This window comes from Oreochromis niloticus, linkage group LG10 (assembly GCF_001858045.2).
Source record: "Oreochromis niloticus isolate F11D_XX linkage group LG10, O_niloticus_UMD_NMBU, whole genome shotgun sequence".
NCBI classification, from domain to species: domain Eukaryota; kingdom Metazoa; phylum Chordata; class Actinopteri; order Cichliformes; family Cichlidae; genus Oreochromis; species Oreochromis niloticus.
In genome coordinates this window covers 26,578,656-26,595,575 of record NC_031975.2, presented here as the reverse complement: position 1 = coordinate 26,595,575, position 16,920 = coordinate 26,578,656, and the positions used below count along the sequence as shown (strand labels likewise).

The 16,920-nt window shown below is 41.8% G+C and overlaps 1 protein-coding gene across 1 annotated transcript in view; it reads left to right on the top strand.

Annotated features, from left to right (window-relative positions):
* vps37d (VPS37D subunit of ESCRT-I) overlaps positions 1-16,920 on the top strand; it is a 51,238-nt gene that overhangs the window by 5,287 nt on the left and 29,031 nt on the right. The window contains exon 2 of the mRNA XM_005458259.4: positions 4,097-4,268. Coding sequence (XP_005458316.1) covers positions 4,097-4,268 — 172 coding nt within the window. The remainder of the gene's footprint in view (positions 1-4,096; positions 4,269-16,920) is intronic.

Here is a 16,920-nt window from a genome sequence, read left to right as displayed (position 1 = left end):
CTCTAAACTTCAGATCTAGGTCATCTTCCCAGCCATTCTGTGTTAACATGAGAATCACAACTAGCTGAAGACTTGGGGGAGGGGATGAGAGCGGTACATTAAACATGGGGGGTGGGTTTATGTCGTGGAAGCTGTCAAGTACTGAGCACTGGCATCCAATAGATTCATTGTTTATGTTTCTTTGTCTTTGAGTAAAATTATTTAAAATTTGCTTGACAAAATTTCATGAAACTTGGTGAGGAGGTGGTGTTTGGGTGAAGGAGTAACCCATTAAATTTTGGTGCAGACTGGATGACTTTAAAGCTGAGCTAAGGCACTGGTGCTCAAGGTGAACTGCTCTCCCCGAGTATCCTCCTAGTTCTTTGATGAGAGAAGGTTTGAATCGTAATCTCATTTTGCCTTTTTAAGGCTATTTAGGGTTTTCCTGGCTCAGACTGGGCCTTCAGTGGAACGGCATTAAACTTAGGTGGTCTGCAGAGAGTCTGCATTGTGTTGTTTGACAGAAATCTTTGCATTTCCCCTTAAATTAAACCGAATACACACAAATCCTACATGATAAAGTGTTGGAAAAGGAAAAGCTTCACTATCAGTACACGAGTTATAGGTTAAAAATAGAGGTGTACAGTTGTATTTAAAAATTCAAACACTTTAGAGCCCTCTTTTGTAAACAAAAGGAGGGCTTTTTAATATCTCGTGTAGTTGTCATTTACACAGTCATCAGGTTATTTTGGAGGGTGCTGCTAGTGCTGGTTTAAAAGCTTTATTGTGTAATGTAAACGCTTAGTTTCAGCTCCTCTTCCTCAGGAAATTGGTATGATGATAATGCTGCAGTGCTGGCGTAGACCTCTAAAGAGCCATCAACCGCGAAGCATCAGTGTAGCTGCCACCATGTAGCTTCAAACTTCCATTTAACACATGAATATGACTGAGAAAAACATTTTATAAAATGTGAAAGACGCTTTTGTTGGGTGATAAAATCAGGACTTTAGCTATGATTTTACATGACTCTTAATTCCCTTGCAGTCTGATACCAAAACAGCAGTGTGTATAGACCTGTACGTGGAGTAGGAGAGAGGCAGATAGATGTAATGTTATCCCCTTTATCTGTTCATACTAAACACACACTGGTTTCTCATTTGTTGGGGAGATGTTACTGTTGGGATTGAACCATAATTCACTGCATCATCATTTTTTGGGATACTGGGTGTGCACAATACGGACCTGCACTGGGTAGGGTTGGGTTAATGCTTAAACTGATGCTAGTACCTAGAATTCAATGCTATTACCCTTTAGTATTTTATGTAGTATTTTACTTATTTTGGCCTAAGCAGATAAGTTCAGACTTCCCGCCCCCAGCCACCTCCTCCAGCTTTATCAGAGGGAATACCGAGGTGTTCCCCAGCCAGCTCAGAGATGTAATCTGACAGCCTGAAGAAGAAGATGCCAATGTCTCACTAGCTGCATCATGTTCATTCATGGATTCACTTTTCAGGCTATGAAATGCAATACACTCTTCACCTCTTGATTATATTTTGTTTGAGCAGGTGTCTGATGTGTTGTCAAGACCAGCTTTGCAGTTTGTGTTACAAGTTTTGCAGACAGCGTTGTGTAACCCCGCGCAAGATTACTTCGGGCTTGCCGCAGCAGCGATTGCAGTTTGTTTGTTCGTCAGCACGTTGCAGGAGTGACGTCACTAAAAGCTGTTTTTACGGTTTATTAAATGCATGACATTTGTGAGGTTAATGAATAAATGAGAAAATAATGGTGATTGTTGTTTTTTTTTAATAATCAAGCAGCATTATTTGACATTTTTCTCCTACATGTGGAGATTAGTACAGCTGCCTGCTGTGACCAAGAAAAAAAAAAAAACGCCCGCTGTGAGATAAGTCAAAGTCAAAACAGTTTCAGGCAAGACAGCCAAACAATGAGCTGGAAGAAGATATAAAGCCCTGAGAAGAGTGGGCGAAAATTCGCAGTGGGTTCACAAAATCTGCAGGGGGGCGACGCCACATTACACACTGTCGTTTGATCCATTATTGTTTTTATAAAAATATTTTTCATATCTCCTTTAAAGTCTTCATAATCATACAAGCTGGCTCCGTGACAGGAGACTGTCAGCGCAGCAGTGCTTCATTTCTGGCAGGTACATACTTGGTGTTGCATGAAGAATTCTCTTTCATGGAAAAGACTTTTAAGGCCTTCAGTTTCTTCACAGACTGAGTGTTAAATTGGCGGCTTGAGTCTCGTTTAAGACAACAGGAACACCTTTTTTATTGCAGTTTACGTGGCAGAAAATGACGACAACAACAATGCGTCGCCTCGTCTTCTCCAGTGCAGAGTTCCTGACTCTGAAGTGTCATTTGTCTTGGGCGGTAAACACCGCCAGCCTATGCATCAGAATACAGAAAGCACTCCCTCGCTGAAGACTGCAGCAGTTGTTGTTTGGTAAACTGGGCGGACCAGCTGAGGCAGGAAATGCGTCCGTTTGGATTCCTGTTTAAGGAAAGCAAGGAGCTTTATTGGAGTGTGAGTGTGAGATGAGCTGTATTATCTTTTGATTCCTGAGAATGAATGAAAAGATCTGACATCCTGTTTTCTAGCAGCTCAGACAGTCATCCTTCTTTCGACCTCAGGGCAAATTCTGCAAATTTTTTGAGACTCATCCATCCTTTTGATGACCCGGAAAATGCGAGACAGATGCACCATGCAGCATGGACTCAATGCAGAGGGCTTCAGGCCCAAAGAGGCTGACCGCTGAAAGCGAGCAATTGAGCAAAAAGAAAGTGGCGGGAATGTGTGAAACTGACTCATTTTAACTTTGTGAAACTCACAAAGTGGCATTGTGTCTGTGTTTGAGACGCCAGCTGCTATTGCTGGGACCAGACTTAAAGGGAGTGGCTTTGATTTTAATAATTTATGGTGGTCTCATGGTCCAGTGACAATATCACATTTACCACTCCTCCTCCCCATTTGCCCAGATCTTAGTCCTTTATCAACATTACGGCTGCAAGCAACAGCATTTTATAGTTATCACACTTGATGGGGTTTTTTTTTTTAAGCCTTGGCGTTAGTCTTCTTTTATGTTCCTCTTTCTTTACACAGCAGTTTTTTGCTGGTAGCCATTTGGTGTTTGTGTTTGCAATTAATGATAGTATGAGTGGCTGATCCTCGCTTTTCCCTCACAGCACAAAGAAACTGCAGAGGAAGAAAAACAATATACACTTTTCAATTTAAAAACCCCCCAGAAAAACATGAACATTCGAAAAATATCATGTTTACTTTTACATGAGAGACAGTGTAACAATATTGTGGTGAAATAATGAACATGTGACTGAAATGCATCACTTTAACTGTTTAGGAATTTGAGACATTTTTATGCACAGGCCATCATTTTCAGGGACTCAGAAGTAATCAGACTACTAACTGATAAGCAGCATCATGGCCACAGAAGACCAGTCCCCTCATTCTTTTAATTCATGACAAATTAAGTAGATTCCAGGTGCTGAAATTGCAACAGGAGCGCCAAAGGGATGCCAATATATGTGAAGGGCGGCCATCTTGATTATTTCTAATTCAAATAAACCAATCAATTAGAAAGAATCACAGAGGACAAAGTGGATGATCACAGAATTATTATTTAAATTTCTAAGAAAAAAAAAAAACTTCACAATATTTAGCGTGTTGTCAAGAACACTTGAGAGATCAGGTGTATCATTTTTAAGGTCCACAATCAGTCGATCTCTCACTGAAGTGTTAAAAACATCCTTCTAGTTAAAATTTTTGTCCACTTGCTTCTGAGCCTCTGAAAATGAGGTGCTATGTATAAAAATGCCTGTAATTCCTAATGCAGGTGATGCAGTTCTTTCTTGAATTACAGCAGAAAGTCTGCAATTCACATTTTGATGGTTTATACACACCACAGTCAAAGTCGGAGGCAAAACTGCAAGAGTTGTGTCATTGCCCAAATACTTTCAGTGTTCTGTGCAGCGCTGTGGCTGCACAGCTGTTCATAAGCCGGTTGTCACGAGAGTCTTTGCATGTACGAGGGAAAAATGTCAGCTAATTTAACACTAATTGTTTTTCTTTCCCCTCACAGTTTCAGGAGCTCCAGTTTGACAGGGAGATGCTGCTGACCTCTAACCGGAGTTTGGCCGAAGAGAGCCTCGCTCGGCGACCTCGCCTTAATAACGGCAAACTCCAACTGGCGGAGAAATACCGGGAACTGTCCAACCTGGCAACCACATGCTGGGAAAAACAGAGTCAGCTTGGTAAGTTTGCCCCCACCGCCGAGGAGACAAAGACGGGGAGGGGGGAGGCCAGTTTTGGGTTTTTCCTTTTTTTTGTTTTTTTGGGTGGATGGGGTGCCAGCGCAGAATCACTGTCAAGACATAAGTCAAGACGAGTGTGGTTGTGATGACAGGGTCACTGGTTCAGAGTCCAAAACCGGGTGGGTAAATATGGGCTTTCTAAGTGAGAGTGCAGCAGTGAATTTTTCATTTTTCTGATGATAGCCACAGAGATTTCAAAAGGTTCAACCAAAAGAAAAAATTCCTCAAATCCAAAGGAAAGGTTTCATCCCAACCACTTAAGGTTGAAACTAATTACACACGATAACCCACAGCGGCTCCTCGTTGTCTCTTCCCCATGTGATTGCACTAAGAAACACACACTCGCTGTTGCACACTTTGAGACACAGAAAGCAAAACTAAATTTAAATCACGTTTGACTCGCTGCGACACCCTCGCTGGTTCAGAGGATGAGATGAGGGAAGTTTCACGTCGGGAGTGCAGAAACACTTCAGAGTGTCAGCGAGACGAGCCTTCAACCGCCTCGGCGTGACTGGGGTTCGGTCATGGGAACGAAATGGAGCATATCAAATGCCAGCAGGAAGCTTGCAGCAGTTGTCAAGGAATTTGCGGGGTGAAAGGGGCCTTGTCTTTGTTTAGGGAAGTCATGCTTTTGACGGCGCGGCAGCAGCAGAGGATGTCCTCTAAGCCCAGCTCCTAAATTTTTAAGCCTCATGAACGAGTTTAGACATTCCTCCAAGAACAGTTGATAAAATAAATCCTGCTGCATGAGTTTCCATAGGTAATGGCGGCGGCTGCTGCTTATTTGTAAACCTAATGTGTGAGTTTGTATGGATCAGGTCTAGTGCGTGGTTTCTGACACAGCTGCCGGCCAGCGGTGGAAGTTGGAACTTGGGTGGAATTTTAAACTTCCTGTAAATGTGTGCACGTTATTACACAGATGCTATCCCACCTCCCCTGCAAAGCAGGATGGGCGGGGGTCCGTACTTCCCCTCCAAAACATCTGATTCTCATTTGGTGCTGGAGGAGTGTGGAGGGAGTGGGGGGGTATGAATGAGGCGAATAATCGTAGCGGAGACAAACGTCGGAGTGGATCAAGGCAGACAGCTGTATTGTTTAATACATCCTGCAGTTTGGCATAGGGAACGCTGGCCTGGGTGAGCTGTAGTTGTAGTCCCCGGGTGGAGCTGAGGCCTTGAGTGTTTCTGCTTCAGTTTCTCACAAATAATATTGGCATTGTTTTCCACTGCTGCCTTCTCCTGTTACACTAGAAACCAAGAGCTCTGACTTCCATGGGATGGCCCTAAAAAACCCACTAAAAACATGAACATATTGTGGCTTGTTCAGAAATATTTGTTAAAGATGTTCTTTTATGACAACCATCAGGTTTCTAGGGAAAAGGAGGAACAACACTAATGAGCAGGGGGAAATAAATGAAGGGAAACTTGAGATCTTTAAGTTGGAACGTGACACAAAAGAGGAGGACTTTGTTGCCAAAAGAGACTCCAAAGCTGGGATTAATGTTCGCAGATCACGCCAACTTAACCGCCTAACCAGATTAAGATTTACTAGTTGGATCTCTTTAAACGGCAATATTTGTAAACATAAAGGTTACCTGTGTGTGTGACAGGTGTGGAGGTGAAAACTAATCCCTGGCCCAGTCTGCAGTTGCACTGAAAACACAAATTAGCCCAAATAGAAACTAGTGTTGGTGTGACTTTGCACAAACTAGGTAGTGTTTAACTAGTAAACACTGACAAGGTACACAGTACTGATGGGGTACTGATAGATGGCTGCTCACACTCAATCACCAGCCCTGTTTCTGATTTAAAAGTAGTCACCATGAAAGAGTCGGAAAGAGGGAAATTACTGACGGCTACTAGAGACCACTAGTCTACATCACCCATTGGTTACTGAGGTCCCATTGTGCAGCTTCAAGCTGTTGCTGTGTTAAGTTCATAGATCAAGTGTGCAGAGGGTCAGTTTACCACCGCCTTTTGTAGCCGGAGGAGTTGCCCCCTGCTGGTCAGTAGAAATAACACAGCTTTAACCCCTTCATTTAACAAACAATTCAAGCCAAAGGAAACCAATGCAAGGCTTGGTTAGGTTATCACATTTCCAATTCTGTTATGGAATTTCCTTTTGGGTTGACCAATATAGGTTAAAATTTCATATTAATCGGTATACGTGAACCTAACCTTAAACAGGTCACTGGGAAACTAGCGAATATTGAGAGGTTGAGGCACTCATGTGTTAGACTCACTTTTCAGACTGAGAACCTCCAACCTTGAGGACCACTAATAAGACATTAATGCATTATTTAACAAGTGCTCAGCACTCGGTGTCTGAACTGCAACCATGTTCGAACTCCGCCTTAGTTTTGATTTCTGCTAGTCGATTTCTGTTACTGTATCTGTGCACAGACAGGCAGGCATGTAACTAGAGACTATCTTCTGATGGGATCACTGCAGCTGTGGCGCCACTGACTTCTCTGACCTCATATTTAGATGCCACATAAAGAAACTTTAAAGGGGCACTTAGATGCATTCAATATACGTAAGAGTTGGCGACTGCCACCCTCTGCAACCCAGATAAGCACCAAAGAATGGATGGATGTATTAAAATATGATGTGAAATATAGAATAATGTGGATCATGGGCTTAAAGTGGGTGGACACAGACCCCTTGGCTGCCTCCTCCTTCCGTAACCATTTACTCAGTACTATAGTAGCCATTTTCACACTGAACCTTTATTTTTCCCCAAACTAAAAACCCATCAAATTATTAAAAAACACATTTGTGGCCAGTTTTTCTGAGCGTGTTTTCCATGATGAATGTCTTGTGGCTCAGGAGATGGAGGGAGTTGTCAACTACTCTAAAGGTCAGTGCTTCAGTCGCTCACACCTCCATATGAATACCTGAGCCGAAAAGGTCTATTTGCCATTTACAGTTACTTAAAATGACAGCAGCTTCAATCGGTCACGATATATGGAAGCAGCAGTAACTGTAAGTTGTTTTTAGTTGGAAGTCGATCCACAGGCGCAGGCGTGAAAAGAAGTGGTATCTTGGCTATATTTTAGTGTGAAAAGCAGAGGTAGTCCAGCTGAAGCAGGTAACCGTACCGAACAGCATTTCAAACTTTGGATTTCTCAGTCAAGTCACATTGAAATCAAGCTCAAACATCAGCTGATAGCATTTCCCATTTCCTGGATTATAGATTGCATTTGAGGGGAACCAATCTCTCAAACTGTCGATCACCTCAAACAGATGATGGTTCCAATGCCGGAGAGCTTGTCGAACGGAAGGGCCATAGAAGTTCCGTAGTGTGAAGGTATTTCGGCTATTTCAAGTCTGACAAAAAACAGAGTAGCGCGCACTGTAAATTGTGCCGAAAGCAAGACTGGAAATACAATAAAGCGGTGCATGCTCAATCTGTGACTGAAAGCGCTAATTCGTCATTCGGCTTTTGTCAGACTAAAGTAACTGTTAAAACTGTTTGAAAAGCTAAGCTATACAACAAGGAGAGATTGAGAATTTCCTTTTAGTTCTCAGTTTATTTGATATTGACAAAAGTTAGTCAGTTTTGTCTGTTCTTCTGTAAAACGACCTAAGATTTATTTTTAGAATTAAAATTTTGTTTCTAAGTGGAATTGACAATTTAGTCTGTTTTGTTTGTTCTGTTTTGAAACTTAAACGCTTTAGCGGCTGCCTTTTGTGTAGTTTGCAATATTTGCCTTTATTTATCTGAAACTGAAGTCTCATGTTCCTTAAGTACATCTACCCTGTTGAACTTATTATGGGAAATAAATATTTTAATCAAAACAAGCTGCTGATTATTTCACATTTTACTTGTGAGCAACGGCACATTTAAATCTTACAAATATAGTTATTTGGCTTATATCGTGATATATATCGTTATCGCCTGAAATGGAAAAAAAAATATCATGATATGAAAAAATCTTATATCGCCCAGCTCTAGTATCACAGTATGGAAAGATTGAATTATGGGTACAATAACGTGGACGTTTGACAAGAGCTGTATTTGTCCTTATTGCTCCATACTGCTCTGCATTTAAGCACAAGAACAATGCTGTTTTCTTCTTCTGTATGGGTCGTCGGCTTTTGAGGAGGCTGTTTGCCCGAGGCACATTAGCTCCAGTCTTATAGAGTGGTATCATGTATGTAGCCATCGAGTGCATATTTAATTAACCTTTCAGTGGTTTTCCCCTGGGTTGACAGCTTTGTGGTGGGCCTCAGCTAGGGAGTTGGGGGTGGGGTATCTTTTGCCTATCAGCTGCTCTTTTTTTCAAATTCAAAGCTGAGCAAGAGTCACCCCCCCATTGATTTATGTGGATTAACCCATATATGGAAGACTTTATTGCTCTTAGAGCAGTAGTTCTCCTTTTTTATAGATGCCTAAAGAATTCAAACCCAATGATTTTTAAATTTAAATGGTCTAAGTTGAAATTCACATTAAATACAGGTTGTTGCAATTGCCAAACATCGCCAAGCTCTTGTTTCACCTTATATTTTTCACCCGGTTGGCCTCAACTGACCTGCAGTGGCTCAACACTTTGCTGGTGGGGCCCATTATACATTTTGAGAACCACTCTCTTCTACAGTAATGCAGTGAGCTGTCTTCATTTAAAATAACCTTGTCTTTATGTCAGTTGTCTCTGCTTCCTGCTTGCCTCTACTGACTAGAAGCACAGAGTGAAACAGACATGGGGTGAAATCGAGAGCACAGGAGAGACTCTTGTATTGCGGTGAAGTTAAACTAGTACACAAAGAGTATAAACAGTACACATGCAATATGTTATCTTGATCTCCGTGATAAAGACAGAAAGACTGTGATAAAACCGAGAGCAGAGGAGAGAAACTGTAAACGAGGACAAAACACATTAAAGACTCTTACACAGCCCTGAAATGAAACCAGTGCACATGTTTAAAAAAACAAATAAAAGTAATGCACTGTCGTCACAAGGGAAACGTGGTGAAACCAAGAGCAGAGGAGAGAAACCAACTGTAAAGACTGTACTAGTTTCATTTCAGGACCATGGAAGCAAAGTGTATACAAAAAAACACAAATCTAACATTTTTGGTGTCTCTATGGAGGGGACAGTCTGTCAGTAGTTGGTGGGAACATTTGTGTATATATTTCTTTATTTTTCACTGATTTCTGCTGCGAACATTGGCAGTATGCAAGTATAAATTGTTAGAAGCTGCTTTTGTCCCTTTCTGGAATCAAGGGCCCATTATTTTAATGATTACTGATTGGTTTCACAGTAGATCTGCCACCTTAATTACTGCAAACTGGAAATATGTTGTGTAAGGTGCCAAATCTTGACTTGTAGCAATAGTAAATGAGGAGCACATGAGCACAAAATGGCCCTCTGGAAAGCGATGGATGATCTCACAGTCCTTGCCTGTTGCAACTGGGAACCATTTTACCCACTGTTATGGCTATAAACTATGTAGACCTCATATGAGGTTTGATTTTGAAGAGATATCAAAACGTTTGCCATAGCTGAAAACATGAAAATGAGGCATGGCAGCTATGTAACGCCGTTGTCAGCGCTGCGAGCGGAACGGTTGCTGGCACCACTTTAATCAAACCGTTGTAGGTAGTCGGATCGTTGCGGATCGTTTGAGGCCATTGAATGTTTTCAGCTGTTTGAATTCTGTGGTTTACTAACAGCGACCTGACTGCACCTTTTTTCTTTTATATCCACGTGCCGATCCCTTTTTAAAATTTTTTAAATTTTACAGAGTAATAAGAATGAAAGCGCAGATATTAATTTCCTGTCATAAAGCAATTTATAAAAGCAGTGGCCTCGCAATAAATTCTCTTTACACCCACATGTTTAGGACAATCAGAGGTCAGCATTAGACGGGACTGTACTTGCTGTGTCTTGTTTCGTACTTGTAGCTGGGTGTGGTCATTAAAATGGGATTATTGGCTTTCTTGTTGCTATCATAGCAGATCTTAATGAATGGGAACTGTGAGACGGGGCTTTTATGTTCCCTTCCTTTGTGGACCCAGCTGACTGAGACTATCCAGCACCTCTCCTGCTGGAGAACAAAGTGCCTAACCAAGCTTTTTGTTCGGGACTTTCCATACTCTCATTTAAATAAAAAGGATTACACCCTCTGACTGAAAGTCAACAAGTCACGTGTGGGTTTGAATGATTTAAAAGAGCTGAACGTTTCTTCGGGTGTGTGGATTTAGACATTTATGAGGCCCTTGGCTGTCTGATACCATTCACTCTTTGAATGTGTTAGTTGGCTCGGTGTCTGTTGCATATTTTAGAGATTCAGAGTGAGTGAAGTGGTGTCAGAGGAGATGCAGAGCAAAGTGAAGATGCTGAGCGTGTTGCACTCAACTTGGGTGCGATTCTACCTCCGCTTTCAGCTCGAGGGCTGCATGTGTAAGTATTTAATCCAGGCTATCGGTGTGACCATTGTTGGCTGCTTCACCACTTGCCCTGTACTGACCTGGTGGTGTTTAAACATTTTCTTTAGCAGCTCAGATATAACTTAATGTGCCTATTGATTTTCACAGGGGCAGCGCCCTGAGCAGAGATATGCAGACCTCCCTTTTCCAATGTGCAAAGCAACCAGCAAACACAATGAGGGAAGCTAACTGTCAACAAAAGACAAGTGGGAGCAAATCACAGGTACAGACGATCAACCACAGTTGGAGAAAAAATGAGGGCGGAGCAGACGGTCACAAAAGAGGGAAAAGTTAGATTAGACATAAGAGAAAACTAACCTTCAGAGTAGAGCAGGAAATGACAAGAGAACAAATGCACTAATTTCAAAAGAGAAATCATCTCAAACACCCAGGACGCCAGAAATATGAGCTAAAATCCCGTCACCAGGCACCCACCCATGGACCTCGGTATACTGTCCCAGGATCTGGTCCCTAGATTATTTGTTCGTAGGGGGTTTTTTTCCTTTTTTTTTTTCTTCAAGTGTGTTCAGTCTGGCCTCTTATCCAAGACACTTTGCTTTGGGCCACTAAGGCTTCTGGGAAAATTCAGCACCACCACATTGTGTCCACCACAGTGAGGTGGTGATTTTTGGAGGAGACATGCAAACCTAAACATATTTCTGGATGTATAATGGTGACACTAGTGGGGACCAATAAAAGCAAACGTCATCTTGTATTCACTAAGATTAGAAACTAGTGATCAAGCCCACGAACGCTCATAAGGAAGGTTACTGAGGTCATGAATCGTGAAAGCTGATGGGTCAGTTTCTCATAGATGTCTATATTATTGGACCTTTTTGCTGGTGGGGTTTTTGTTGGCACAGATTGGACCTTTGTGGGGTGACTAGGCACATAAGCACAGTGAGTCTGCATATGGTAAAAGTCAGAGTTGGCTCATCTGACAGAAATTTCGGGCCTATTTAACAAAAGTGATTTACAAACCTATTTTGACCTAGCAGGCCATCAAATGCAGTTTTAGATGCAGGAGGATCTGATTCCTGTTGGGTTAGTATTTATTTAAAAAAAGGCATCTGTATCATCGTAACAAAAAAAGCGAGTGCACAGCAGCAGGAGTGTTCGAAATGGGCAAAATCCTTGAAATAGATTGAATATGAAGCTGCGAGCGGAGGTCTCCAACTTGTCGGGCTCCAGCATTAGAGAGCGGTCTTAAAGCCAAGTTTAATCCCATGAGCTGTGCTGACCGTGGAGGCTGGAGAAACATCGTTAACCCTCAAAAACTCAAAGAGCAGAGAGTGAGGGGCCAGGGGAAAGGGCCACACCACAGCAGCAGATGGGAAAATCATCTTTACACTTCAAATCTTGTTTTTTTGGCTTTCAGCAAAGTGTTAGTTTCTGTTTTGAGCATTTTTAGAAGAAGCTGTGAAGCTGTTATCACACTTGTATAGCAGTTTGTTGTATTAGAGAGGACAAACACAAGGCTGATGTGCTGCAGGGGGTCTAATTCACTGCTGCTGACTCGCTAGTTAATTTTCAATCCTCTGATACATGCAAGTCCTGCAAGGGCCCCATCTGCAATACCGTGACCTATTCGTGTGAGATCAGCGACAGATCACTTCCCCGACATCTTGAGCCGCATTTCTTAACTTGATTTCTTGTGTCAGTGCAGCAAATTTAGCAACTTTCGAGGGGAAAAAGATCGCATTAGCTCTTGTGGAGCGTTGGCTTCCACATGTTTGTGTTTCCAGCTGCTGCTCCATTAGTCGTACTCATTGATATTCCGCAGCCTTCGACCCGAGAGGACATTATCAGCAGGTCAGGCGTGCAGTGTGCGGACGTGTCGTGCTTAAAGGCACGAATAGACTCTGTAATAAAAGCCATTTCTGTTGGTCATACAGAGTAAATCGGTTCACTCTGGATGTGCATTCCCAGTTCACTGATCGGCTGAGCTAACGTATCGCTTTTCGGCATGCACACCGGAGCTATGAAAAAATTTATTTATTTATTTTTAGCATGGTTCACTGTGTTTTATTCATTTATTTCTGGGGATAAAAGCAAAGAAATAAAGGTTGAATAGAAATCCTCAAAAGAGAATAAACACTGTAAAGGTAAAAATGGAATCTGGCGCAGCAAATAAAACAACTGCATAAATACGATGATGATTATATTCATTCAACATCAATAGCAGTTACACGCATGCACGCACATACATGGAAATTAAATTCAGCCCTGACAGTCTCACAGAAGTCTCTGTGATGGAGTTGCTTTAAAATTAATCTCAGAACAATCCCTCAAATATGAATCTGGCACTTTTCAACTACTCCATGTGTTTAAATCATTAACTATACCAAATATGTGATTGATCGATTTTATTGGCAAAATCACGTATAATCACTTTTGATTCTCCAAAAATGGATTTACAGGGCTTAGAATCAAAGATTGCGTTTATGGCATGAATTTAAAATAAAGATCAATCTGCATAAAGATTAGTCTGATCTTTCAGTTAAGAGTCTTTTTAAGCTAAAGCTTATATCTCTGCAGTGATGTGGCGAAGCAGGACAGATGCCGTGGGCCAGTTATTCTGGAAGCAGAATCATGATCCTCCGTCCGCGCACACACCTCCAGGTCCACTCCTGCCCCCCCGCACACACCTCTACATGTGTCTGATGGGTCGGTTAGAGGAACAGGTGTGCTTTTTGACTCACTGCTCTTTCAGAGCCCACGGGTCTTTTGCACTTTGCCCTGGTGCACTTACTCGACCGAAATAGAAGGTGCTAATCACACCCACAATACCAGAGCCCAGGACCTACCACAGATCACTGTGCTTATGCAGCGAGAGAAGGGACTTTCTGACTTTTGGTTGCCGCGATGCGTTATATCATACTGGTGCTGATAACAGTGCACACTTTCGGTCTCTCCTTGAAGGCATCCTTTTGCGTCACACTCTGCTGTAGACGTTAAGAGTGTCAGAGAGAAGTGTGAAGTCTAGGTTAAATGTCTGATTGTCTCTTTCAGAGAGTGAAAACAAGTTTCAAGGTGAGGAGAGATAAAACTGATCTCTCATTTTCATGTGCAGCGTTAAGGATGTTTCTGCCTGACGATCACAGCGGGGACCTGCACTGCAGCAGTGTTTTTTGGTTTTTGTGACTGCACACTTGTCTGCAGAGAATTGACTTCACAAACTATGCACGCGCCCAGCCGGCAGACTTCGAAGATGTATAGCTGCTCTTAAGATCTGTTAATCTGTTTAATTCTGTTAATCTGAATGTTTTCAGTTGGAGAAATGTTTCATCACTCATCTGTGTGACCTTCTCAGTCTCAGCTGAGCGCGACCTTATAAACGGCACGACCGAAACTAGCACCACCGACTAACCATGTGCGATGAGTCAGTTTCACGATCGGTAATATGGAAACTGTCGCGACTATTGATCAGTGGCTGTGAGTGCTATTCACAGAGGTTTGGGCAAGGCAGTTGAATGGTTACTAGTACCTTGACTGCCTACTCAAACCGGCGTTTCTGTCCAGGATGTGCACACAATGACTGTAAAGAGCCTGTGGGTGTAAATACACTGCAGAGTCCTGGCCTGATGCTTAGCCAGAGGTTGTTATAATTCACAGTAGTCCTCCTTACACTCAACAGCGTATTGCGCTGTTTGCACCGAGGGACCTGATCCCAGGGGTGGTAGCTTGTTTTGGGGGTTGAAAGACACAGAGACACAGTATCTCAGCTGTTCTCATACTCCTGACACATAAAGGATCATCGCTGGTTTTCGCCTGGGCAGCAGTTATCCTTCTTCTCTCCCGATTCGCCTCGAGCGTTCGTTAAAAGTGTCCTACTAGCAGGTTAGGTCTGCAGCATAAGATAACACAGTGAAAAATTAACCACCTTCATTATACTGAAGGTCGAACTTGAAGTTAGCTTACTAATCCTCTAATCCTACTGATTTCAGCTCCTTCTTCCACTTTACAGGAAAGATTTAACTCTGTTTAATGTACCTCAGTGCTCGGCGGTGCCTCAGCGGGGTCTGTTAACATGTTGACATCAGCTGTTTGCTGAGAGCTTGTTTCTTTGCCTTCACGGTAACTGTCACATCGATCAGTGTTCCCGCAGCACCAGGCCGATAACAACACGATGCTGGTTTTGACTGCACATCATCTCAGATCAGTGTAGAGGATTTTAATGCTGACTGCGAACCTGCCCGGACTCCGTGGGCGTCCGTGTAGTCGGGGCTTTAAGGGGCATCGGTGCCTGACGAGTCGAGTCGATCCGGGTAATTTGTTTTGGCTGTTGAACTGCAGACCAGTCCAGACCAAATATAAATAAATAAAGCTGTGATTTTTGAAACGTGTTCAGTGCTGCGTGTGCAGACGGAGCCGTGATACTGTGCGGAGATGAAATACGAGGCTGAAAACAGAAGATTCAGTTAAATGTTAACCTTCATGCGACCAGATGGAGTCATTTATGTCTTTGACCATTAATTTTTCAAACCACCTCTTCTACAACTTTCCATAGTTTATTTTACAGGAATTGGAGCATTGATAACAGGATAATGGAAAGTTCTGTGAAATATGTGCATGTTTGTTTGTTTTTGTTTTTTTGTTTTTTTTTTTTTAAATTTTTAGGCTTTTATTTCATTGATATTTTCAATTTTCATTTTTTTTGTTTCTGCACAACATATTTTAAATATCATGTTTGTTCAGATTTAGTAATTTTGAAACGGACCATTTTGCCACAAGCAGCAGACGTGGCTCTGTTACCCCGTCTTGTTCATCTTTCAAACTAAATCCAAATCGCATCAGTTAAAATTGCCCGTTAACATTTTTTCCAGATCTAAAGCTCACTATAAAAATGCTTTTCTTTCTTTTTTTTTCTTTTTTTTTTTTGCCCTTGTCTGACCAACAGTTTAAAATTCCAACAGTCTAAGTTGCTTAATGGAAAAAGAACAAATTATTAACAATTACAACTGGAATCAGATATTTTTAGGCATTTTAATTAATGACTGATTGTGTCCTCAGTTAGTGATTAACCCTCAAGCAACAGTCCTTATTTTAAAGGCTCTTGTTTGTATTTATCTTGCCCACACATATTCAGAAATTATTTCATGTAATGATCGTAGTTTTCAATCATTTTTATGCATAATGGCGTTAACGAGACCAATTCCAACATCAGCTTTGCTGCTTTCATTCACTTGGGCCATGAAGTGTCTGCCTCAAGGCCTCTGCAGCCGTAAAGCTGCCTACTTTAGGTCTGTTAGCCTCGATTCACTGCAGAATATCGCAATGCACAAGGAGAAGTGGAAAATTAAAGGCTAATGTTATAAATGACCCCACACAACTTCTGTTATCCTTGCCATGCCAGTTACTGTTAGAGATCAAGTCGTGATAAATTTTGAACATATTTGAAAAAGGCCCTGAAAGGTCAAAGCTGACTTTTCTTTTTCTTTTTTTCCCCATTTATCTTGTTTTTGTCCAACTAACATTAAAAAGAACTCCAAATATATTCAGGTGATCTTTTGGTGGCGAAATAAACAGCTTGATCACAAGTCAGTATTGGCGAAAATGAATTTTCTTCAACTTTAATCACCAAGTAGTTTTATCCTTAGTGAAAAGTGTGCTTATTCTTTTTTGTCTATAAGTAGACTGTCTGAGACTTCAGTCCCCTCCCCGATACAGTGGAAGTCAAGGAATTTTAATCCTGACACCACAGAAAATGACTCCAAAGAAAAAATGTAAAATGTAAAATTCTATCTCCTGAATAAATGAAACTAAAACTGCCTTGAATGTGTATTTCTTCCTTTGAAGAAGAGGGGAAGTGTGATCTTTGTGAACTGACCCTTTAACAGCAAACCGCCAAAGCGAGGTCACACCGGTCCGTCCATCTGTGAGCCCATCCCTCTGTTCACCCGCCTGTTCCCAGAGGAGGATTTAAAAATGTTTTGGTGACCTGCTGAACTGTGTTTACGGTTCAACTAGAGACTCTGCTAAGTAAGAAATGTTTAGTTTAAAGGTTTATCTCACTTTTTGCTGTGTTTAGTCAAATTAGAAAGCAAAACTTGATTTACATAACATTAAATTCCAGATGGAGCACAGTGTGGTGCACAAAGTGTGAACTACCACCGAGCATGCAGGAAAAAATAAAAGAAGTGAACCTTTTCAAACCCTG